Genomic DNA, 21,613 nt, shown 5'->3' on the forward strand with positions numbered 1-21,613 from the left:
ACCAGCAAGCCCGGGAGTCTCCGCCGGGGACCCCCACCAGGCGAGGCTTTGTGGAGGGCAGGGCAGCGGTGGGGCAGCCCCTCCCCGCAGGCCTCAGATGCGAGGCTGGACACCCACACCACAGGACAGCTCTGGTGAGTGGGGGGCGGGGGCCACCAGGGACCACCCGCTTGTCCCACGATGCGGGGACACCAGCAGGAAACGCCGGAGCTGGTCCTGTGGGAAGGGGGCAGTCCCAGCCCCCCACAGGTCCTTGGCACTGCCCAAGGCCAAGACCCCGGGCCAGAGCGGGCTTCGGGACGGAGGGAGGGGGGCTCCTGCCCAGCTGTGGGCTGGCCCACCCTCCTCGTCCATTCTGGGGGCTCCGGGGACTGCAGCATGGACCCCTGGGCTGGGCTCCAGCAGCGTGAAGCCCCAGAGCTGCCTTCCGCGCGGGCAGGGGTTGGGGAGCCCCTCAGCAGTCCAGAGGGCGCTCTCCTGGGGCCCCCTGGAAGGTCCCCTCCTGTCCAGTGGGGGCCTGAGCCCCACCCCCACCCCAAGACTCCCTGCGGGCCTGGTCAGTCTCGCGTCTTACGGGTGGGGAAACGGGCTCCGGAGGGCAGGAGGCCCGTGCGGGCCACAGAGCAGACCCCCAGCTGAGCTGGGGTGAATCGGAGCCCTCGGCTCCCTTGGCTTCTGAGTCAAGGCCAATGCTGTTATAAACACGTTCCTATTTTCCCCCACGATTTTCTAACGACGCGGGTCACTTCCGATCGGTGGGAGGAATTAGGGGCATGCCACTGGGCCGGGCGGAAAAAAGCCCCACCCGTCCAGTGGGGCGTGCCTGTCTCCTCCCTCCCCGCCTCTGCTTCTTGGTCCAGAGACCCTCAACGGGGGCACTGGGGGCCCCCACCCACACCTCGGGGCGCACGCTGGCGGCCAGGCCCTCCAGCTGCCAGCACCCCTCCCCTGCCCCCACTAGGACCTGGAGAGAGCAAGGAGGGCCCCCCGGAGGAGGCCTTCCTGAAGTCCAGACTCAGGTGGGAACGACCCTGTTACCGCCCCCCATCCTTCCTCGGAGCAGTGGGGGCTTGGGGTGAGGTTGGTACCCTGTTTCCCAACCTGGCTTCATCCCCTGAGCAGGACTCCCGGGGGTGGGGGGAGGTGGTAGGCCCTTGCCTCAGTTTCCCCACGCTGGCTCTCCACCCCCTTCCTTGTCTGGGTTCCAGACCCCCGCCCCCTCCCTTCTTGCCTCCTCTTCCTCCAGCAGAGACAGCGGCGATGGGTGCTGGCGGCCCCCGGCGGGGCGCGGGCCCCCCGGATGGCGGCTGGGGCTGGGTGGTGCTGGGCGCCTGCTTCGTGGTCACCGGTTTCGCCTACGGCTTCCCCAAGGCCGTGAGCGTCTTCTTCCGCGCGCTCATGCGCGACTTCGGAGCCGGCTACAGCGACACGGCTTGGGTGTCTTCCATCATGCTGGCCATGCTCTACGGCACCGGTCAGCGTCCCCCGCCCCCGTGAACCCCAGGGCTGCGGTGGGTGTGGTTAGGGGCCAGGAGGTGCCCGATCCCCAGGGCATCCCCGGGGCGCCATGGGACGGGCACAGAACCCCCTCTCTCCCTGTGGGAGTTCTGGCACCACAGAGGGGAGGGACAGCGGCCGGAGCTGGAGCCGCACGCAGGTGGCTGCCCTTGCAAGCTTGGCTAGCGTCAGGGTCCCAGCATTCCTGCCAAACCCCCACACCTGCCTGTGTTACAGGTGGGGAAACTGAGATCTTAATGAAATTCACCTGTGGGGACAGGGGCAGCGCTAGAGTCAGCCTGGCCGGGCAGCTGCAGGTGGGGATGAGGCGTGGGGGAGGCCGGGGAGCAAGGCAGCCCATGCCGGGGTCCCAGGCTGCGAAGATAAAAGGGAAGTGGGGTCTGTGCCTTCGGCTTTGGGTGCCGTGTTCTCACAAGGGGTGGGGAGAGGGGCTCTGGGCCAGGGCGGGGCCCTTCCCCTGAGTCCCCCACAGGGCACTGCCTCCTTGGTTTGTCCCAGCCAAGCTGTGTGACCTTAGCCAGACACTGCCCTCCGGGTCCCTGAACCAGGAGTGACCGTATCCCTTTGAGCCGGCTTCCAGGGCTGGGAGGTGCAAAGCCTGGAGCGTCCACCCAACAGGGCAGTGGGGCAGCCCAAGTGGTGACTCTGCCCTGCCCACAGGCCCAGTGTCCAGCATCCTGGTGACCCGCTTCGGCTGTCGCCCGGTGATGCTGCTGGGTGGGCTGCTGGCCTCAGCGGGCATGGTCCTGGCATCCTTCGCCACGCGCCTGCTGGAGCTCTACCTGACAGCTGGCGCGCTGACAGGTGAGGGCGCGCTGCCTTCCTCCCCTGCGGGGCTCTGGGTGGGGGTCGGGAGTCCTTGCTGCCGGAACTCCAGTCCTCAGTTTCCCCACGCGGAGCTGTCCTCCAAGTCCCCCTGCTCAGTCCCCCGGGGACTCTGTCCGCTCCCTCTTGCTATGGAGTGGGGGCCCCCTGGGGAGCCTGGCACGGCGCCGCCTCGCCCGCAGGCCTGGGCCTGGCCCTCAACTTCCAGCCGTCGCTCATCATGCTGGGGCTCTACTTCGATCGGCGGCGGCCTCTGGCCAACGGGCTGGCGGCGGCGGGCAGCCCGGTGTTCCTGTCGGCGCTCTCGCCGCTCGGCCAGCAGCTGCTCGAGCGCTTCGGCTGGCGCGGCGGCTTCCTGCTGCTGGGCGGCCTCCTGCTGCACTGCTGCGCTTGCGGCGCCGTCATGCGGCCGCCGCCGGGGCCCGGCCCCCCGCCCCGCGCCCGCAGCGCGGGCGAAGCTCGGGAGGACGCGGACGCGGACGCGGACGCGGACCGCAAGGGGCTGAGACTGAGCGAGGCGCCCCCTGGCGGCAAGACTCGCCGACGCCTGCTGGACGTGACCGTGTGCGCCGACCGCGCCTTCGCGGTGTACGCCGTCACCAAGTTCCTGATGGCGCTGGGGCTCTTTGTGCCCGCCATCCTGTTGGTGAACTACGCCAAGGACGCGGGCGTGCCTGACGCGGACGCCGCTTTCCTGCTCTCCATCGTGGGCTTCGTAGACATTGTGGCGCGGCCAGCGTGCGGCGCTCTCGCCGGCCTGGCGCGCCTGCGACCGCACGTCGCCTACCTGTTCAGCCTCGCCCTGCTGGCCAACGGGATCACGGACCTGAGCAGCGCGCGCGCGCGCTCCTACGGCGCCCTCGTCGCCTTCTGCGTCGCATTCGGCCTCTCCTACGGCATGGTGGGCGCGCTGCAGTTCGAGGTGCTCATGGCCGCGGTGGGCGCCCACCGCTTCCCCAGCGCGCTGGGCTTGGTGCTGCTCATCGAGGCCGTGGCCGTGCTCATCGGGCCGCCTTCTGCCGGTGCGCGCCCCACAGGAGGAGGGGTTGGCGCGGCGTAGTGTCCCCAAGCCCGAGGGAAGCCCCCTTCCTGTGAAATGGGACTTACAGAGGTGACCCCGCGGAAGAGACAGCCTGGTGGGATGGACTCCCCTTCCCATGGCTTGTTAGCCCCTGCTCCAAACCAGTTCCACCAGCTCCGGGAGGGGTCGGGAAAGACAGGACAGGTGCCAGGAAGAACCCAGCATTGACAGCTGCAGGCTCGCTGGGTCGTCTCTAGCAGCTGGCACCCAGTACAAACGTTTACTCTCCTTTTGCAGATGGGGAAACTGAGGCACGGAGGCCTAACACAAGTTGTAGTCCCAGAATGAGAGGGGAGCCCTGCCCAGTGCTCAATGCCCACCCCTCATCTGAGTGCTTCAGTCTCCCCGCTCCTCACAGCGAGGGAACAGGCGCAGTGTCCTGGGGGGAGCAGCCCTGGGGCAGGAGCAGCATGTAGGCACTCGGTGTGCTCAGGGGGGAAGGAGGGGCGCTAGGTTCTTCCCTGGGCGCACTCTGCACTCGTCACCTTAGGAAATCATCTGGCCAAGGGGTGGGGTCCGGGAGGGCTTCCTGCAGGTGTTTGGGGGCACAGTGTTCCTACACAAGAAAGGTGGGGTGGGGGACACTAGGGTCTCCCTGGGTTGTCAGTGACCCCTGAAACAGCGGGAGGCCTGCCCGTGAGCGGGAGGGAGCGGCGGCCAGCTGCGGCACGCGGCTCCTTTGCCGGAGCCCGCCTGCACCTGAGATGCGGTGAGCGGCCCGCCGTTCCAGGTGGGCTGGCTGAGCGCCCCCCTCAGGCTTGGTCATCTCACCTGACCCAGCAGGAACCGCAAAGCCCCTGAACCTGGTGTGGGAGGCCCCCAGGCCCACCCCCAAAGGCCACAAGCCAGTTCCCCCACCCCCAGAAGCTCAGGAACCCGTCTTTCATTTCCTCCTGTACCTCTGGGGTGGATCGAATAGGCAGAGACGGCCCGTGGGCCGCGTGTGGGTGGGGCGGGGACCAGGGACACAAGCCTGGCGGCGCGATGCTCAGAGGGCTCAGGGCCACGGCCGGCTCAGGGGCCGCTGGGGCACGGCCCCACGGCCTCAGAGGCACAGACCGAGGGGCCCAGCTCGGTCTGCACAGCCCCAAGAATGCCCCTGAGAGGGGGCCCCTGAAGGAGCCTCACTTTAGGGGAGAGGATTTGCAGTTGCTGTAAAAGGTTTTCCCGAGAGTCACAGCGAGAAGTGCGTGGGATAGGGAAGTTGGAAAAGACAGAGGGGGAAGTAGGAGTGACGACCCGCACACCTCGTCCCGCCCTGCAAATGGGCTCCGTGGGGTCCGGGCCTGCGGGAGGGGCAGGAGGAGGCCTGGAGGGGTGGGGGGGTGAGGGGCAGGGGGCGAGCAGAGACAGGCCCCTAAAGGTGAGGCGGAAAGAGCAAGGGTTGGAGCCCCCAAGAGAGGGGGTGAGCCCAGTGCCACCCTCATGTCCCCAGCTGGACAGCACTCGGGGCACCGGTGGGGGCGACTCTGAGGGCAGAGGGGCCCGGAAGCTGCTAAGGTGCTGCGTCGCCAAAGGCCCCATGTCACTTCAGAAACTAAGGTCCAGGGAAGTGAAGGGACATTTTTTAAGTCTGAAATGTCAGAGCCTGCATGGGGTTTTGTGTCTGTAAAGTGGGAGTAACGACTGGGGCATGTGAGTGCCCTAACCGGAAGCCCCGCCAAGCCTAGGGTGCCGCCCTTTTCCTGAGGATTCAGGGTGGGGTGGGGGCACCCACATGCCCTCACCTCCCCTTTCCCCCACCCCAGGCCGCCTGGTGGACATGCTGAAGAACTACGAGATCATCTTCTACCTGGCTGGCTCTGAGGTGGTCCTGGCCGGGGTCTTCATGGCTGTGGCCACCACCTGCTGCCTGCACCGCTCTCGGGACTCCCCGCCCGGCCCAGGCAGCGAGGGCGGGGCCAGCGACAGCGAGGATGCCGAGGATGAAGGGGACTCTGAGGCCCTGCCCGCCCGGGAGCCCGCCCGGGAGCCTGGTGGCCTCGAGGCCCTGGAGGGGCCGAGCCCCGTGGCTGAGCCCGCGGAGCCCGAGGTGGAGGAGACACCAGAGCCAGGGCCGGCGCCCACGTCTGCGTAGCGCAGGGGGGCCGAGGAGGGGTGGCCGGCACTCCAGCCGCAGCACTTCCCCTCCCAGAGCCCCCGCTGCTCTAAGGGGGTCTGGCGCACTGGGGACTGCTCGGGGCGGTCGCCCCTGGGGGCCAGGTGGGAAGCTTCTTCCCTCATCTGCCCAGCGGGCCATGGCTGGGCCCTGTCCTCCTCCCCCCTCCCCAGTGAAGCTGCTGCGCCCAGACAGGGTCTGAGCCCTGGGAGACTCAAGGTCATAAAGCTCAGCTGAAAGACAGGCTCTGTTCCTGCGCCTCCGACCTGGGGAGGGGGGACGGGTAGGAGGGAGCCCGAGCGGCTCTCCCAGGGCCCTCTGCGCCGGCAGGTGCTGGGGGAGGGAGGGGTCGAGGTGGGGGCAGGTGTTCTCGGGCTGGCAACACCTGCGCACTCTCTGGTGGGGGCTGCTTGCAGGGCGGGACTCGACCCGCCTGAGCACGCGAGTGTGGGTCCGGGGTGAGGACAGGGCTTGGACCCTAGCCCTGCGCTCTGGCCCCGCCCCCACGCTGGGGAGTGACAGTAGGCCACTCCATCCTGTGCGCCCTGGAGCTCGGGGGCCAGTGCCTCCCGAGGGACCCTCCCCCAGCTGGGCCCGAGTCTCCTCTCTCCAGGGTGCAGCTCTGGGGTCCTGCAGCCTTTGCCCTGGACACGTGTCCTTGTGGGCACCAGTGGGGTTCCGGGAGCTGCCCCCACCCCCGATTCGCTCGTGGGCGTCCCAAGGCGTCTGCTCTCGCCCTCCGATGGCTGACCTCTTGCACTTCGACCCGGGGCAGGAGCTCCAGGTCTCACCCCGCCCGGGGAAGAGAGATCCTTCTCTGTACTTACCCTCTTCCCACACACCCAGCACCCCCTCCGTGGCCTCCCTTCCTCCAAACCTTGGGCGTGGGCAGCAGGCCCCAGAGGCAGCAGCAGGTTCCGTCCAGCCATTCCCCTGCCCCCCCCAAAAGAGCCCATCCCACGAGGGACCCCTCCTTGCTGACGGCCTTTCTCCAGCCGGGTCGCAGGAAGGCGAGGGCGCCCCTGCAGGTGGCCAGCCAGCCTGCTGACCCCGCTCCCGCGGTTCCCCCAGCACACCAGAGCGGTGACTGCGTCCCAGTAACAAACACGCAGAGTGCTGGCCCTGTGCCAGGCTCTGGCCCAGCCCTTTACAAGGGGTGGCTCATCTGACCCTCCTCACGACCAGCGAGGTAGGTCCCACTATTAGCCATACTCACAGGCAGGGAAACTGAGGCACGGGGAAGTCAGGGAACGGTCCAGGGTCACAGGGCTGTGACTGAACTCAGGCTGCTAGTTCTGGTCTCAGCCTCGGGGCTCCCCATTGGCTGCTCCTGCCCCAGGGCTCAGGTGGCCCGGTGACGGCCCCCCTCCCCCACAACCCCAGGCCCGTCTGACACTCCCACTCAGGTCCCTGCCCCTGCAATTCACTGTCTCACTGTCGTCAGGGGCACTTTGTCAATAGGGCTTGGGGGTGGGGGGGCGGTATAAGAGGACTAAATGGTAATGGGAAAAAAACACAATGAAGATTAAATAAAAAAAAAAAAAGTGAGCAGGGCCACTGTCAGTAATGACACTGGGACCCCAGGTGTGGGCCGGACTGTGCAGGTGAGGCAGGACACACGGTCACCCCGCTTCTGCTGCTCTGGGAGGATACGGGGTCCGAGGTGCTGCTGGCCCCCAGCTGCCCCCACCACCCCAGCAGAGGGGTGCACCGGGAAGGCGGGGCGCCCTCACTATTCTCCCATGGGGGGGGGGTGGGCTCGGTCCTCCTGGCCCAGTGCCTGTCCTGCCCACCCCCAACCAGGGTTAGCGCATGGCCAGGAGCCCTGAAGAACCTGATGAGTCGGAGATCAAACCCGCCCCGCCCCCGTGCACAGCGTGACCTGGGGCCTCGGCGTCCCATCTCTGAACGGGGACAGCGGTGCCAATGGGCAGAGCTGCGGCGAGAGCTCGGCGGGAACCGGCGCCCACCAGCCCTGAGGTGGGGGCGGGACAGCGAGTGGGGGAAAAAAGAGGCGGGCCTGAGGCCACTGCAGAGCGCGGAGCCGTCTGGGTTTGTGTTTATTCCACGCAGGCCCAGCGCCCAGCCCTTCCCCAGGGAAGTGGCTGAACCAGGGGAGTAAAATAAATAAAGGCCACCGAGGTGTGAGTGTGGGCTGGGGCCGGGCCAGCCTGGGGCGGGGCCAGGGTGCACTGGAGCCTCGGCCCCCACGCCCGCGGACTGCAGGTGGGGCCGGCGGAGGCGCCCACGAGGAAGGGTCCCGGACTTCCTGCCAGCGCCAGCCCCCCCTCCTTTCTGCCCTTCTTTTCCTAGGGCAGGTCCGGAGACCAAACTCTCGTTGTCTGGGGAGGCGGGGAGGAAGATGGAGGGGCCCGCGCCCAAGTCCGAGGCCACAGTCCTGGCGCCTTCCCTGGGCAGGAGCCCGGCTGCGGTGCTGGGACAGGGGAGCGGGCGGGCGGGCGGCCCAAGCCATCAGCCCTTCATGCGCCGCCCTGCCGCGCGGTGGCCCAGCCGCCGCTCCAGGCCGTCGCCCTCCCGCTCTCCCTACCCCCCAGATCCGCACTGCACGGGCGCACTCAGGAGGCACACCAGCTTCCAGCCTTGTCCAGGGGCCCGGCAGCCCCCCGCGCATCCCTGGCCGGCTCCTTGGCTGCCGTTTCCTCCTCGTCTTCCTCCTCCTCCTCCCCGTCGGTGAACTCGTCCTGGCTGAGGCCGTAGGCCAGCGTGGTGTGGGCCAGGTCCACCTCGATGGGGAAGACGTCGGCGTCGCGCAGCACGGCGTAGCAGTCGTTGTAGTACTTGGACATGGTGGACACGAAGCGCTGCAGCTGGAACACGATGTCCTGGACTGCGGCGGGCGGAGGGGCGCCGGTGGGCCAGGGCTGCCCGCCTCGCGGAGCGGACCCGCCTCCCTACCCGGGGCTTCCCTTCGGGCACCTCCCCGGACCTCAAACCCCGGCAGGGGGCAGCGCAAGGGCTGCCCGGCCCTACACAGAACCCAGGTCTCTGTTCCAGCTGAGGGGGCAGAGGCGCCCCGCCGCCGGGCCAATGGGCTGGGGACTGCACCCCGGGGAGTCCGCCCCACCCAGGCCAGGCTGGAGGGGGGCGGGGCGCGCGCACGCTCGCCGGGGCTCTGTCTTGGGTCCAACTCAGAGCGCTGCCGGCCGGTCCTGGGCCCAGGTGAGTGCTCTTCCTTCCTGGGCCTCCCACTTCCCAGCTCTGAAGTGGGGGGATGGTGCCCACCCCGCCGAAGGCGGCGCGTGGACGCACTGGGGTAGGACGTCACCCTCGCCAGCCCCCCACTCGCCCCCAGGGCCCTCACCGTGCTTCTGATCCAGCAGCTCCATCTTCTCCAGCACGTCCTTGCGCATCTGCGAGAAGCGCGCGCGCGCCTCCTGGCGGCAGCGCAGGATCAGGCGGTACTCGTAGTTGCCGGTGCTCACGCGGTACAGGGGCTCCCCGAGGGCCTGGGGCAGGGGGGCGGCGGGCGCGTCAGGGACGCTGGGGGCTTGGGGGGGGGGCACGTCAGGGACGCTGGGCGGGCGGGCTCTGCTCTGGGACAGACGGGGCAGGGGCTGGAAAGCTCGCACCCCACCCCATTCGGTTCTTCTCTCGGCTCCCAGGGCTCCTCACCTCTGAGACACCAAGGGTTGCCGGAAGCACTTACACCTTTGTGGAAAAAAAAAAAAAAAACGGAAACCCTTCCCATGTTAAATAAGTGAACATTTAGTCGTAAGATGGATCCTGGTATCAAAAATAGTGCAAATTAAGAATAAAAAAGGCCTCCTCAGGGAGAGGAAAGTCAGTTTTTCCCTGCACGAACCTCACAAAATTGGGGGTGGGGCGTGGGCAACTATTTTGGGAGTGGGCGCAGGGGGTGGTTCCGCAGCGAGCTGGCCAGAGGGGCCAGGGTGGGGGACATGGCCCCACGTCTTCAGGAACAAGAGCTGGCCGGGCCCCCAGGCCGCTCCCAGGCCGGCCTGGACCACCCGGTGTCCCTGGCAGAGACAGGACCTTCGGGGGTCCTGCGAGGCAGGCAGGGGGTGGTGTGCACCGAGCCTTTCAGCCCCCAGGGCCGCGTCCCCGCCCCTGTGCCGAACCTATTGGACCCCAGGGCTGAGTCCCCGCCCCTGTGCCAAACCCATTGGACCCCAGGGCCGAGTCCCCGCCCCTGTGCCGAACCTATTGGACCCCAGGGCTGTGTCCCAGCCCCGTGCACTCACGATACAACTGTACTCCTCGTCATCCATCTCCTTCACCTTCAGGCAGTAAGACTGTGGGGACAGGCGAGGCTGGCTGTCAGAGCGGCTGCGCCTCCTGGGGGCCCGCCCTGGTGTGCCCATTTGCCCAGCTCCCCACATGCCACACAGCCCTGAAACCACCCAGGGGAGAAGCCAGGCTGGGCCTCCTGGGCCCTGCAGACCCCCGGCTGGGCGGAGGGGAGGCCCGGTCGGAGAGGGCAGTGGTGCTCGGGAGCGCCTCATGCACACTGGCGCTTGCTGGGGGTGGCCCGGGACGGGGGGGCAGCAGACGGGGCAGGACGCTCGCTGGGGAGGGTGGAAGGGCCTGAGATGCCGCCCCCCATCTACCAAGCTCAAGGCCCGAGGGGTGCTCTGGGAAAACGGGCCCCCAGTCCCAGGCACTAGGGAGGCCTTGCTGGCTCGGCTGCAGACGGGCCTGGGAGAGGCGCCCAGACGTCCTGCAGCGGAGGGCCGCCGCTGCTTGAGGGGGCGCCGCCCCCACCCCACTCCTTCGGACCGCAACACGGCCACTGAGACGTGAGACTCACTGACGTCCCTCAGCGCCCACCGTGTAACCACTGACCTGGTCTAACCTCTTAGTAAAGGGACTCCCACATCCCGAGGGGGGTCAGAAGTCCACAGTGAGGGCTCTGCCCCTGGCCTGGGGCCCACACCCTGCCTCGGACGTGGGGGGCTCTGGGCGGGCTCTCAGCCTGCAGGACAGAGCGCCCCGCCCCCCCCACCCCCCAGAGACCACTCACCAGGTACTCGAACTTCACGTCCAGGTACTTCTTGATGGTGAGGCGCGTGTCGGGGATGGCTTTGTGGAGGTACGTGTTCAGGTCCGTCAGCATCTGGGGGGGCAGGGGGCGCATGCTGAGGCCCCCACAGGCAGGGGCCCGGCTGGCCGGGGTGACAGAGAGCGGCACCTAGTGGACTCCGAACGCCGGAGCCCACGGGTGCTCCCACCACTCTTGTTCGTTACAAAGAGGCCAGGATGGGCCAGGCCAGGGGCGGCCCGGACGCAGCGGTGGGGCAGGGCCACGGACCACCTGGAGGTCGACACCAGGCCAGGTGCTCCTTGAGACCTACCGGCTTGATGGTCTTCAGCAGCCGGATGCCAAACTTCTCGATGCTGCGGTGGGCGTCGGCGAACTTCACAAAAGCCTCGCTCGCGGCCGGCTGTGGCTCCCGCACCCCGATCACGGAGAACACATCCCCAAAGGCTGCGAGACGAGTTTACCCTGAAGGCTGCCCCTGCCTGGCCCTTGTGGGGGGTGTTGGGGGGGTGTTGTGGGGGCAGGGGGTGTGCAGGCTGAAGGCCAAGCTCTGCGTGGGGTCTATACCCCATGAGATGCGTGTATGCCGTGCCAGAGCCAGTCTGCACCCCTAGAGGGTTGGAGGGAGCTGGGTCTGCACCGCTGAGGAGGCGTGGTGGGTACCCCAAGGTACCCTAAGCTTGCCCTCGATCTCCTGAGGGACCAGCCTGCGGGAGACGGCTGGGCCGGGCCAGGGGGCAGCAGCGCCATCTGAGGGCGGAGCGCTGGTCTGGGGCCTGGACACCGGGTCCTGGGCCGGCTCGGCCCCTTAGGAGCTGTGTGACCCTTTCCTGTGCCCTGGCTTCCCTCTCCCACCTGGAAAACGGGGTGAGCGGTGGTTGCCCTGTCCAGCTGGGGGCCTGGGAGGAAACGGGACCCCGAATGGGAAAGGGCCTCGTGCGCTGCAGGGGGCAGGGCACGCAGACAGGGCAGAGAGGGGCCGCCCCACGAAGACCAGCCGGTCTGGATGCTCCCGCTGGCACCAGCGTGGCCTCCTGCGGTGCCTGGACAGAGCCCCGCCCAGAGCTGCCCAGCACCCTGGCCACACCCTCACTGTGTGGGCCACGTGGAGCCCCGGGGGCAGGGCAGGGGTTTGCCTGGGGTCACGCAGTGAGTCTGGGGGCGCCCTTACCCCGATGTGTCTGCGACAGCTCGTAAAAGGCCCGCAGGAGGCTCTTGGTGTGCTCCGTCATCCCTGTGGGAGAGACCACACCGTCGGGGTGGGGCATGGGGTGGGGCTCCGCCCCCCCCCCCCCCAGGCCTGGGACATGCCCCAACCCTCTACTCCACCCCATCCCTGGGTTCACTGCCTTTCCCACAGGCACCCCCCCACCCTGGCCCAGGGGTACAGGTGCAGCTCCCACCACAAGGAGCCCTCCTCAGACACCCTCATCAGGCGGGGCAGCCAGGGCCCCACAGGGGCGGGAGGTGGACTGGCCCCCTGCAGGCTTTGTCTGGGGGGCAGGAGAGCACCCGTCCGGGGGACTTTCCCGACATCTACACACGCTCTTACTGAATTTCTGTGGGTATGCATTACTTTTATAGTCCAAAAATGCATGTCTTTAAGACTTTTTAAAAAGAGTTCTTAACAGCCACGGCCCCGGAATTTGGCAGGCTGGCCTTCCCACCCCCACTGTGGCCCCCCAGGGTGCAGCCAGCGCCAGCCCGCACACTACCCGGTCAGGGGCGCCACCCACCTTTGTAGAGCTCCGCGGTGCGCTCCAGCTCCTCCAGTCTCTTGACAAGCCCGTCTGTGGGGGTCAGAGAGGGGGGAGGTCAGTCGTCTCTGTGAGCCAGGGGTGGGGAGAGACAGCGGGGGACCCCAGAGGACAGACAGGATCGGTGCACAGCAGGGTCCATGGAGGGGGATGGGGCCCCTCGGGGGCCGCTGGCTCAGAGGGGTTGCATGAACAGCTCAGAACACCCAGACGAGAGGCAGGGCAGCCCCCAACCCAGAAGGCTGGGGCACATCCAAGGGGCAGATGCAGGGACTTCTGAAAGTCACGTGTGAAAAATGGTTGGGGGCCTCCCCTGGCCCATCTCGAGGCCAAGGCCCCCCCACAGGCTAACAGGAGCCGGCCCAGAGCCAAGGGGAAGGCGGTCGGGGGCAGCGGCAGAGACGAGACACGGCGGCGGCGGCAATCACTGCAGCACGGGCTCAGCGCGGCTCCCGGCTCCCGGCACGGGAGAAGCGAATGGGAAAGGTGGCCATGCTGGCTCGGAGGGGGGAGACGTGGGGAGGGGAGGCATTCTGGAAGGGCTCTGGGGAGGAGCCTGTGCCGGACGGGGCCTGGGTGACCGTTCGCTGAGCACAGGCCCACGTTACGCCCCAGGAATGGCTGGGTGAGTGGGGTCCCCCGCGTGCCCCGGAGGCTCGCAGTCGAGCAGCGGGGCCGGGCAGTGGCGGCCGATGTCTGGCGGGCAGTAAGGGCTGTAAGGTGAGGGGGCACGTGGGCTGCCAGGGCTGAGCCGGGCCTTTCCGGTTAGAGAGGCGCCAGCCAGGAGCTACCAGCCAGGCTCAGGGCCAGGGCGGCGAGGAGCTGGACCAGCAGGGCTTCCCCTGCGGCGAGCGCCATGCCCTCCACTCCAATGGGACGTGCCGCACCTCCACGCCAGGGGCACCGGCAGCAGCTGCAGGCCTGGGGCCCGTGTCTGCAGCTTCCGTGCCCGGCCGTCCTCAGCTGGGGTCTGGCCTTCCCACATTCCTGTGCTCTGAGCCAGGGCCCTCCTGGCTCCCTCCACACCTCGCAGTCTTGGGCCCACGTGAGCCTTTGGGGGAGAGCTACTTCCCTTGTTTTACAAGAAACAAGACCAGGGACAGGGAGCTAAAGCGACTTGATCACAGACACACAGCGGGGGACCGTAGGAGCTGGGGCGCTCCGCCCCCAGTGTCCAGTGTGGACCGGGCGGAGGGGAGGACGGGAGGAGCAGAGGCCGAGGCTGGGCCCTCCTCTGGCCAGGGAAGGCCGCCGTGCGGCGGCCTGTCGGGGGAGGAAGGCTCAGGCTCGGGGCAGGAAGGGGGCAGCGTGGGGGTCCTCATGAGACTGAGGCCACCGGCTGGTCTCCAGGCCCCGGCTGCTCAGCGGCCTGGCGCCCGGCCAGCCTGGCGGGGCGGGAGCCACGTAAGCGGCGTGCTGCTGCTTTTAGCAGGGTCACGGGACATCGTGCCAGCTTCGGTTTTAGAAGCCCTATTTAAGGCTGGGGAAATTGCAAGGTTTGGGGGGAAAAACACAACAACCGGTTCTAATTTCATCTCAACGCATGGTAACTACAGTAACAGGGATTTATAGACACCAAGAGGCCGAAAATAGCAGCCTCCACTTTTGAACGCCATTTGGAAGGAGCTCAGACCCCACCCCCACGTCCCAGCCAATGAAGCCCAGAGGGCCCCGCTGCGCCTACAATTTAGGGAGGCATTTACATCTGCCCCCCACGCTCGGCAGGGCTGCTGCTGTTTATAGACGCAGGCTGCTGACGGCAGGAGCGGGGCCAAGTGCTTCACTGGCCGCCCTGGGGGGAGAGCGAGTGCACACGCATGTGTGGGTGTGAGCGTGCGCACCCCGCAGGCCCTCTCCCTCCAGGCAGCCACCTCCAGCCCTAAACGGCCGAAAGGAGGGCAGCAGCGCCACCTGCTGGAGGAAGGCAGCAACGGAGCCGCGCAGCGCCGGAGCCGCGGCCACGCTAGTGCAAGGGGCCAGAGGAAAGAGAGGGGAGGCACTGGGGTAGGGCAGGGCCTGGTTAGGTGAGCAGCGGGCGCAGTGGCGAAGGTGCAGTGGCAAAGCGGCTTGGGGAGCTGGAAGGAGGCACCTCCCACTGTGGGTCCATCTCCCTGCCTGTGACCTGCATCTGTGAGTCCTCACCTGCAGGTAGGGGACACTCAGCTGACCACTGTGCATGCCTTGTGGGAGCTGGAGAGGTCTCTGGGGATTCAAGGAGATGGTGACCATCGTCCCCATGGGCAGAAGCCAGGGCCAGGCCAGAGGGGGGACCCACAATGGCTTTGTCGGACAGGCAGTGCCCCTGCCCTGGGAGCCCGGCCTGAGGCTCCGGGCTGGGGCCTGGGCAGGAAGGGACTCACCATTGCACAGGATGGCCCGGCTGAGGCCCAGGGCGTCTGCGGTCCCCGAACTCATGTTCTCCACCAGCCGATGCTTCACCTTCTTCAACACTGGGACCGGGGGAGAGAGGGGCTCGGTGAGGCGGCGTCTGCGGTGGGCCCCCAGGCCGCCCTGCCCCACCTCACTGGACTCATTGGGGCGACTATGCTGTGGGAGGGTCCCCAAGGGGGGTACTGGGCCCGGCTCCGTTCACCCTCAGGGGCCTTTGAGAGCCTGGCAGGGGGTCACCATGCAAGGTGCTGAGCCCGGGGCCCAGGCCTATGGAGCAGCAGCTCAGCACGGACAGCCCGGATGCCACAGCCTTGATGGGAGCCGCAGGGAAGTCAGAGGACGCCCCTCCCCCGACCTCCACATCCAGACCCAGTGTCCGGAGGGGAGGAGAGGCACCATGGATGACAGCGGACCTTGGACCTGAGACTCGGTCATTGTACACCCGGTTGCATACTCAGTCCTCAGCCGGGGGCCGGGGCAGGCACAAAGGGTTTGGGAGGAAGAACGCAGGACAGACTCAACCTGCCCTCGGCCTCTCCCCTTAGAAAACCGCCAGGTGGGTCTGGCCCCAGGGTACAGGGAAAAGGCGCCAGACTGGAGCCCAGGGGTCCGGGTGCACATTCACCCTGGGGGACACAGCGCCCTCTAGGGGTCACAGGCCTTGATCTCCAATGAGAGGCCAGCCCAGAGGACCTCGCCTGCGGTGGGCTCTGGCATCTGGGAGTGTCTAGAGAACAGGCCCCACAGCAGAAGCCACCTTGTCTGGGGCACGCCGGGCAGGGGAGGTGGCCCGGGGCCGGTCCAGACCTGGGCTTTCCTGGGAGAAGGGAGAAGCTGGGCGGGAGAAGAGGTCGAGGTGGGGCGGGGGCGTGCAGGGGCCCTTGAGGCACCAGGCCGGGGGTGGGGCGCCCTCCCCGCCGGGAGGGTGAGTGCCCAGGCCCACGAGGGGCAGCCCTGGGGCAGCAAGGCCCCAGAGGAGGTGGCCTCCCAGCCCCGGGGCCTGGCGCGGGCAGAACAGTCAGAGCGTGACCACCTAACTGCCGGCGCAGTGTCACAAAGGGGCCCCGGACGCCGCTGCTCCGGCCCGCTTACCGATGTCCAGGGACATGCCCTGCTTGGGGTCCGCCTGCAGCTTGTTGTAGTGGATGGTCACCTCCCCCTGGAAGAGCAGAGTGGGCGGGGCTGAGGAGGGGCCTCCGGGCACCCGGCCCTTCCCCAGGGAGGCCCACGGCCCCTCAACCTGTGGTTATGAGGGAACCCCGAATCTAGCCCCGCCAGACCTCGGGCTGTGACAGGCCCTGGCACTGTGACAGCTCCACTCCCAGGTCCCGCCCTCTCCAACCCCCAGGCCCTGGGGAGCCAGCGGGGGCAAGGACAGACGTGCTACCTGCTGTCACAGAGCTCGCCGCTGGGCAGTTGACGGGGTCCCATGCTCCGGCCAGAGCAGGCGTGCCGCCCTCCCCATGGCACAGTCCAGCCTGCGCTGCACCGTCTCCCCGCCCCCGCCCGCACGGAGGATCCTCCCCCTCGCTCTGAGCCGTCACCTCCCTCTGGGCCCCTCCACTCCCTTCTCTGTGCCTGGTACTGGGGTTCCGCCTGGTGCTGGGGTGCCGCCTGGTGCTGGGGTGTCAAGACGCAGCGCAGGGGCCCACCCCAGGGCCCGGGCCGCCAGGTAGGCCGCCTTGGCCACTCCTGCCCTCGCAACCCCAACACCTTTCAACGTGGGACTGCACCCCCCAAATACAAGACAGTGTTTCAGAACCGGGTCCTGAAGGGAAACCACACTGGCCTGAAGTGTTGAGACCAGGAGTGGGTGCACCGGGCTCCCCAAGAGCATGGCAGGTGTGTGGGGGCCACCACAGGTGGCAGGGCGACAACGCAGTGGGAGTCGGCCCCGGGTGCCAGCCCCACTGGGCGACCCCAAGCAAATCCCTTCCTCCCTCTGGGCACCCACACAAGAGCTAGGAGATCCCCACGTTCATGTTGAGGCTGCGCACACGCACGGGGGGCTCTGGTCCCCACGGAAACGCGAGGGGCTGGTGCAGGGCAGGATGAGGAGGGTCCTGGTGAGGAGCCACGGTGGGGGCATTGAGGGGAAGACCCAGAAGGGCACGCACCCTCCCCAGTTCTGAACCAGAAGGAAACACTGCCCCCCACTCCCACGATGAGCTCCTCGGCCCAGCAGATTATGCCCGGGACGGTCCAGTCCAGACCAGGGGGAGCAGCGGCTGGGCTCTGGACGAACTTGTCACTTCCTCTTGTGCAGCGGGGCCCTGAAGCCCAGCCCCCACCTGTCCCGTGGCTACAGGGGCTGACACGGGAGAAAGGCCAGGGCTGGACCCCCCGCCCTGGAGGCAGGAGGCAGGAGAGCGGCGGGGCAGAGCCGAGTAAAGGGGAGAAGGCGCTGGCCCTGGGCTAAGGCAAGAAGCAGGGCTGGGAAAGAATGCTGGCACCAGGCCGTTAAGACACAGATGACGGAGGGGGAGGGAGGAGCAGTTCGGATGGGGGGCAGGGGGAGCTGAAGCACTCAGCCGGCCTGGCCGAGCTCAGGTTACAGCTGGGACCCTGAACTCCCAGACTCTGAAGTCGTCCCGTGGCTTTGCAGCTCCTTCCCTGTGTCGGGCTCCCTAGAGTCACTCGCCGCAAGTCTCCGGGGGACGGCAGAAGGGCTACGCACTAGCGCCCTCTGGTGCTGGGATGCCCCACTGTTCAGCAGGAGCCTGGGCCTGGAGCAAACAGCTGTGGGGCAGCTGAACCCAGTTCTGACTGATTGGCCCCCGGGAGCTCGAGGACAGGGGACTTTGAGCTCCTGGTGCCCACCCCCTTGCCAAAGCGTGCACGAGTCCTGGAGCTCAGCTGGCGCTGCCTGAACGAACACAGGAAGAGCCGTGGGAGGCTGGGGTGCTCCCGGGACAGAGGCCGTGCAAGGCCAGCACCCCCCCCCAGGCCTGCCGGGGCCTCAGAAGCGGCTTTGCCAGCTGTCCTTACCTTCACTTCCTGAATCATCTTGGCCACCTCCACCTTGGTTTTCCCTTTGATCGACTTGCCGTTGACGCCGGTGATCTCATCGCCAGCGGCCACGGTGCCGTCCAGGGCCGCCGGGGTGTTGTCAAATACCTGGGGGTGCACGAGGAGGGCGGGGTGGGGAGAAAAGGGGCAGCTGGGAAGACAGCTGGTGAGAGACAGGCGTCCCTTCACCTGACCAACACCCGGCCCCATCCTGGCCTCTACCCCGAGGTCCCTTAAGTGGCGCTAGAGAAAGACGGGGTAGACGTGCCGGAACCGACGGCAGTGCCGGCCCCACGCTCTGAGGGCCGGGAGGAGGAGGGCAGGGGGTACACATGACTGACGACACCTGCCCTTCCTGATGCCAAACACAGCAGACCTCACGCCCCCATTTGAGCGTCTGCTCCTCGCAAGTCACGTCTGCGGTCGATTTCTCTAACACTGCTGCTCCGAGCTGACTGGCACTGATTTAGCCAGAAAGTTACAGAACAGCTACGCGGCGCAGGTCGGGTGAGAGAAGGCAGAGTGGTTTGGGAGGAGACAGGCTAAGCGGGCGCACGGGGAGGAGGCCGGGCCTGGGGAGGGCGGCCTCCCTGACGCCTGCTGGACGGGAAGAGGCCAAACCGCTCGAGAAGGCAGCCCCCTGAGCGGCGAGACGGGGTCCCAGGAATCTCCGTCTTCAAGGCCCAGAACTGACCGCCTCCTTCGCAAGATCCTCAGAGACCATGCTTTCCCACCTGCCACCAACGGCTACTCAGCGGTCAGAACGGGTCAGAGCAGGGTAGAATCTGGATCAAGTTTATGTCCAGGGGGCAAGGTCCCTTCCAAGTCTACAGAAAGACCGCTGCCACTCCTGAGTCACAGCCGACAGGACACGAGGCTGCTCCCTCTACAAGGGACTGCAAAATCGTGCATTACCCCCGGCAGCTCGTCTGGGGACGTGAGCAACTGCCATAAACACAGTAGCAGTGCCCAGGCTGCTGTGGCTCAGTCGGTTGGGCATCGTCCTGCAAACCACAAGGCCGCCAGTTCGATCCCTGGTCAGGGCACATGCTGGGATGTGGGTCAGGTCCCCAGCTGGGGGCGTGCAAGAGGCAACCAATCGATGTTTCCCTTTCTTTCTCCCTCCCTTCCCTTCTCTCTAGAAATATATATATAAAACCTTTAAAAAAAACAATAGCAGCAACAACTTTGTGAGGACCTCTTCCGCGCCAGGCATTGCACCACGCCATTTTATCTGACCTTCACAACAACCCGAAGATGCTCACCTTCACACACTTCATATCCCCACTTTCCAGGCGAGGACACTGAGGCCCTGGGAGCTGAACAAACTTGCTAATAACCAGGGAAGTAGATCTGAACTCAGGCCAACCTCATTTCCTAGCCTTTCAGCCCTGCCCAGCACCAAAGGCTGCAGACCAGGTTTGGGGGCTCATTCAAGACACCGATGGAAGGCCCTCCACGGCCGGCATCTCCCAGGTGCTGACTGCCGGGCAAAGCCAGCGGGGCCCTGCCCTCACGGCACAAGAAGTCTGGGAAGGCAGCTAGGCGCCTGATGACTAAGACAGTGATGAGTGCTGAGAAGAGTGAGAAGAGACTGAAATCACGGAGGAGAACAAGAGGGCACCTGCTTGGGGGGGGGTGAAGAGGGACTGTCCTAGGAGGTCAGACCTCAAGAACGGAAGGAGCCAGCTGCGCAGAGGAGAGGGAGGAACCTGCCTGCGTGATGCCCAAGCAAGGAGGCGGCTCGCCCGCTCGAGGGCCTCACCCCCCGCCCCGAAGCCCGCAGTACCTGGACGATGTAGAGGCAGGGGCAGTACTGGGCGCCCCCTCCGATGCTGATCCCGATCAGGTTCTGAGCGTCCTTCTGCAGGGTCACCTTGCCCGGCACGGTCGGGATTCCGCTACAGAGAGAAGCACGAGAGGCTGAGTCTCCTGGAGGAAGCGTGACTGAAGGGGACGGGGAAGGGGACGGGGAAGGGGACGGGCCTTCCGACACCCCGAGCGGCTCCACGCTGCCCAGCCCTGCCTTCCGCATTTGGCCAGAGAGATAGCGTTTGGTGCTGAGATGCGCACGGCTCTCGGAGTCACGGGACCACATGCCGGCTCCGCCACTAATCGGCTACCGGCTTGGGCGAGTTACCCTCTCCGCACCTCGGTTTCCTCATCCCTAAAAGAGCACGGATGAAATGGCGACTTTATCCAAGTGCTTGTAAGAGGGTGCAGAAAGTGTTTAACACCAAGCCGGGCCATAGCAAGCACTGCATAAAAATAGGCCCCCCTTCCCTCGGCTTGACTCCGCCTCCGAGGTCTGAGTGAGACGTGTCACAGCGTCAGGTGCACGTGGATTGTTGAGATCACCTCCTCTGGGAAGCCTGCCCCTGCTAAACGGCCCGTCGCCCATCTCTCGGCCGCTCTACTCAATTACCTCCCGGCCCTCACTACAAATTAGCACTACTTATGCTTTGTGGTAAATGTCCTCACTTACGCACTCATTCACTCAACAACAAATGCGCGCTGACAACCTACTGACGCCGTGGAGAACCTCACAAAGGGCCGAGCACACAGAAAGGCCCCGCACCAGTCCCGGCTCCGAGGGAGGACGGAGTCTAACCAGGACACCTCAGCTTTTGAAAACTCCCGTCCCGCTCATTGTCTGCTCTGGGGAGGGCGGTGTGCTTACGACATTCCTGTTCATCCTTCCGAACCTGGCTCAGCTGCCACCTCCTCCGTGAAGCCTTCCCTGACTACCCCACCCCACCTGCTCTGCTCTCCTGGTGGCCAGGCCGCTCTCCATTGGGACCCTTATGGCCCTGAATTGTAATGCTCTGTTATTGTGTCCACAGCCCCCTACAGACGTGAGCTCCTGGAAGGGCAGGGTCCCTTCTGCTACAGTACAAGACCCAGACCTGATCCCCTGCCGAGAAGCAAGGGTCGGTGCAACTGGGAAGCAAGGGGGCCTGGGGGTGGGGGGCCTGGGGCACCTGCAGCTTTGGGAGCTGGGAGAACGAAATACTCACAGTTTATCCTCTTCGATGTCATAGTCCAAGTCTGCAAACATGGTTCCGGGAGCTGAGGTGGGCTGGCTAACTGCTCAGCTCGGCGGGGGAGCAGAGAACTGGATCCGGGAGAGAAAGGAGCGTAGGGGCTCAGGGAACTGCTGTGCCTACCCGCCAACTCCAACCCCGGCGCTGCCGGCCCTCCCCCTCCCCTCTGGTCGGTGGGGGGCGTCCCGGCGGGTGGGCAGGTGATTCTTCTCACTAGGTAAGAGGTGGGGGGGGAGCTGGGGGGGAGGGGCCTCCAGACCAGGGTGGCGGGCTCAGATCCCAGAGCCCGTCCCACGGGTCTCCAAGCCCTGGGGAGGTGCCTCTGGCGCTCACCGGAAGCGTCGGTCCCACAGTCGGGTGCCGGCCAGGCTGGCACCTGAACCCACCTGCCGTTCCACCTGTCGGCGGCCGCGACTGTCGCGTCACTTCCGGCAGGACGCAGAAGTCACGCCTTCCCCCTCCGGGTATTTGCCCCAATCCCTGCAGACAAGCCTTCCCTCCCTGCTCCCGGGGCTCCCAGAAGCAGGAAAGAGGACAAGTACTGACGGAAGCTCGCCCGTTGGCATGGGAAAGCGGAAACAGAGAAAAGGTCTGGACCGGCCGGCAGCGCTCAACCCCTCCCCTTGTCCTGAGGCCGCCGCCATCTTGGTGAGGGCAGGGTTCTTCCCAGCTTCCTCAGCGGGACGCTAGGGACCACGCCGGCCGGCCGGTTGCCGTGGCAACGGGAGCATCCTTAGATGGGGAGACTTTCGGCGAAGTCCGATGACCTACAAACCCTTTCCCATTTTCCATACCCCGTCCTAGGGTGCTGTGACTCCTCTACTAGAAAGACAGTGTTCGAGGCAGCCTACCTAATCCCGGTTTTGCAAA

At 66.4% G+C, this 21,613-nt stretch overlaps 2 protein-coding genes across 4 annotated transcripts; one reads left to right on the forward strand and one right to left on the reverse strand.

Annotated features, from left to right (window-relative positions):
• The first annotated feature begins 5 nt into the window (after positions 1-5).
• On the forward strand, positions 6-5,733 carry SLC16A8 (solute carrier family 16 member 8). Of its 2 annotated transcripts, none has more exons than XM_045835046.1 (5): positions 6-134; positions 1,247-1,474; positions 2,179-2,322; positions 2,526-3,365; positions 5,173-5,733. In XM_045835046.1, exons 1-5 carry the CDS (start codon positions 98-100, stop codon positions 5,499-5,501), a joined length of 1,578 nt encoding a protein of 525 aa, XP_045691002.1. In that variant the 5' UTR covers positions 6-97; the 3' UTR covers positions 5,502-5,733. The 2 variants fall into 2 exon arrangements, with proteins under 2 accessions (XP_045691002.1, XP_045691003.1); XM_045835047.1 differs by lacking the exon at positions 6-134 and adding an exon at positions 1,046-1,080.
• A 1,832-nt stretch (positions 5,734-7,565) lies between these two features.
• On the reverse strand, positions 7,566-21,324 carry PICK1 (protein interacting with PRKCA 1). 2 transcript variants are annotated; one of them, XM_045834874.1, is made up of 13 exons: positions 21,130-21,324; positions 20,717-20,814; positions 19,489-19,600; positions 17,679-17,807; positions 15,783-15,849; positions 14,660-14,749; positions 12,279-12,332; positions 11,714-11,776; positions 10,856-10,989; positions 10,525-10,617; positions 9,746-9,796; positions 8,845-8,989; positions 7,566-8,370 (listed from the first exon to the last, which is right to left on the reverse strand). In XM_045834874.1, the coding sequence occupies exons 2-13, from the start codon at positions 20,755-20,757 to the stop codon at positions 8,099-8,101; spliced, it is 1,251 nt and encodes a 416-aa protein (XP_045690830.1). In that variant the 5' UTR covers positions 20,758-20,814; positions 21,130-21,324; the 3' UTR covers positions 7,566-8,098. The 2 variants fall into 2 exon arrangements, with proteins under 2 accessions (XP_045690830.1, XP_045690831.1); XM_045834875.1 differs by having other exon boundaries at positions 21,077-21,324.
• Positions 21,325-21,613: the final 289 nt, after the last annotated feature.

The sequence above is a fragment of the Phyllostomus hastatus genome, unplaced genomic scaffold, assembly GCF_019186645.2.
Source record: "Phyllostomus hastatus isolate PE091 unplaced genomic scaffold, TTU_PhHast_1.1 phas_contig_198, whole genome shotgun sequence".
Lineage (NCBI taxonomy): Eukaryota > Metazoa > Chordata > Mammalia > Chiroptera > Phyllostomidae > Phyllostomus > Phyllostomus hastatus.

Excerpts from the sequence above, each read along its gene's own strand:
- SLC16A8 (XM_045835046.1), top strand. The coding sequence starts at position 98 with ATGCGAGGCTGGACACCCACACCACAGGACAGCTCTG. Across the intron at positions 135-1,246 it reads CACACCACAGGACAGCTCTG|CAGAGACAGCGGCGATGGGT; the intron begins GTGAGTGGGGGG and ends CTCTTCCTCCAG. Across the intron at positions 1,475-2,178 it reads GGCCATGCTCTACGGCACCG|GCCCAGTGTCCAGCATCCTG; the intron begins GTCAGCGTCCCC and ends CCCTGCCCACAG.
- PICK1 (XM_045834874.1), bottom strand. The coding sequence starts at position 20,757 with ATGTTTGCAGACTTGGACTATGACATCGAAGAGGATAAACT. Across the intron at positions 10,990-11,713 it reads GCTGTCGCAGACACATCGGG|CCTTTGGGGATGTGTTCTCC; the intron begins GTAAGGGCGCCC and ends CTCGTCTCGCAG. Across the intron at positions 8,990-9,745 it reads ACGAGGAGTACAGTTGTATC|GCCCTCGGGGAGCCCCTGTA; the intron begins GTGAGTGCACGG and ends CCCCTGCCCCAG.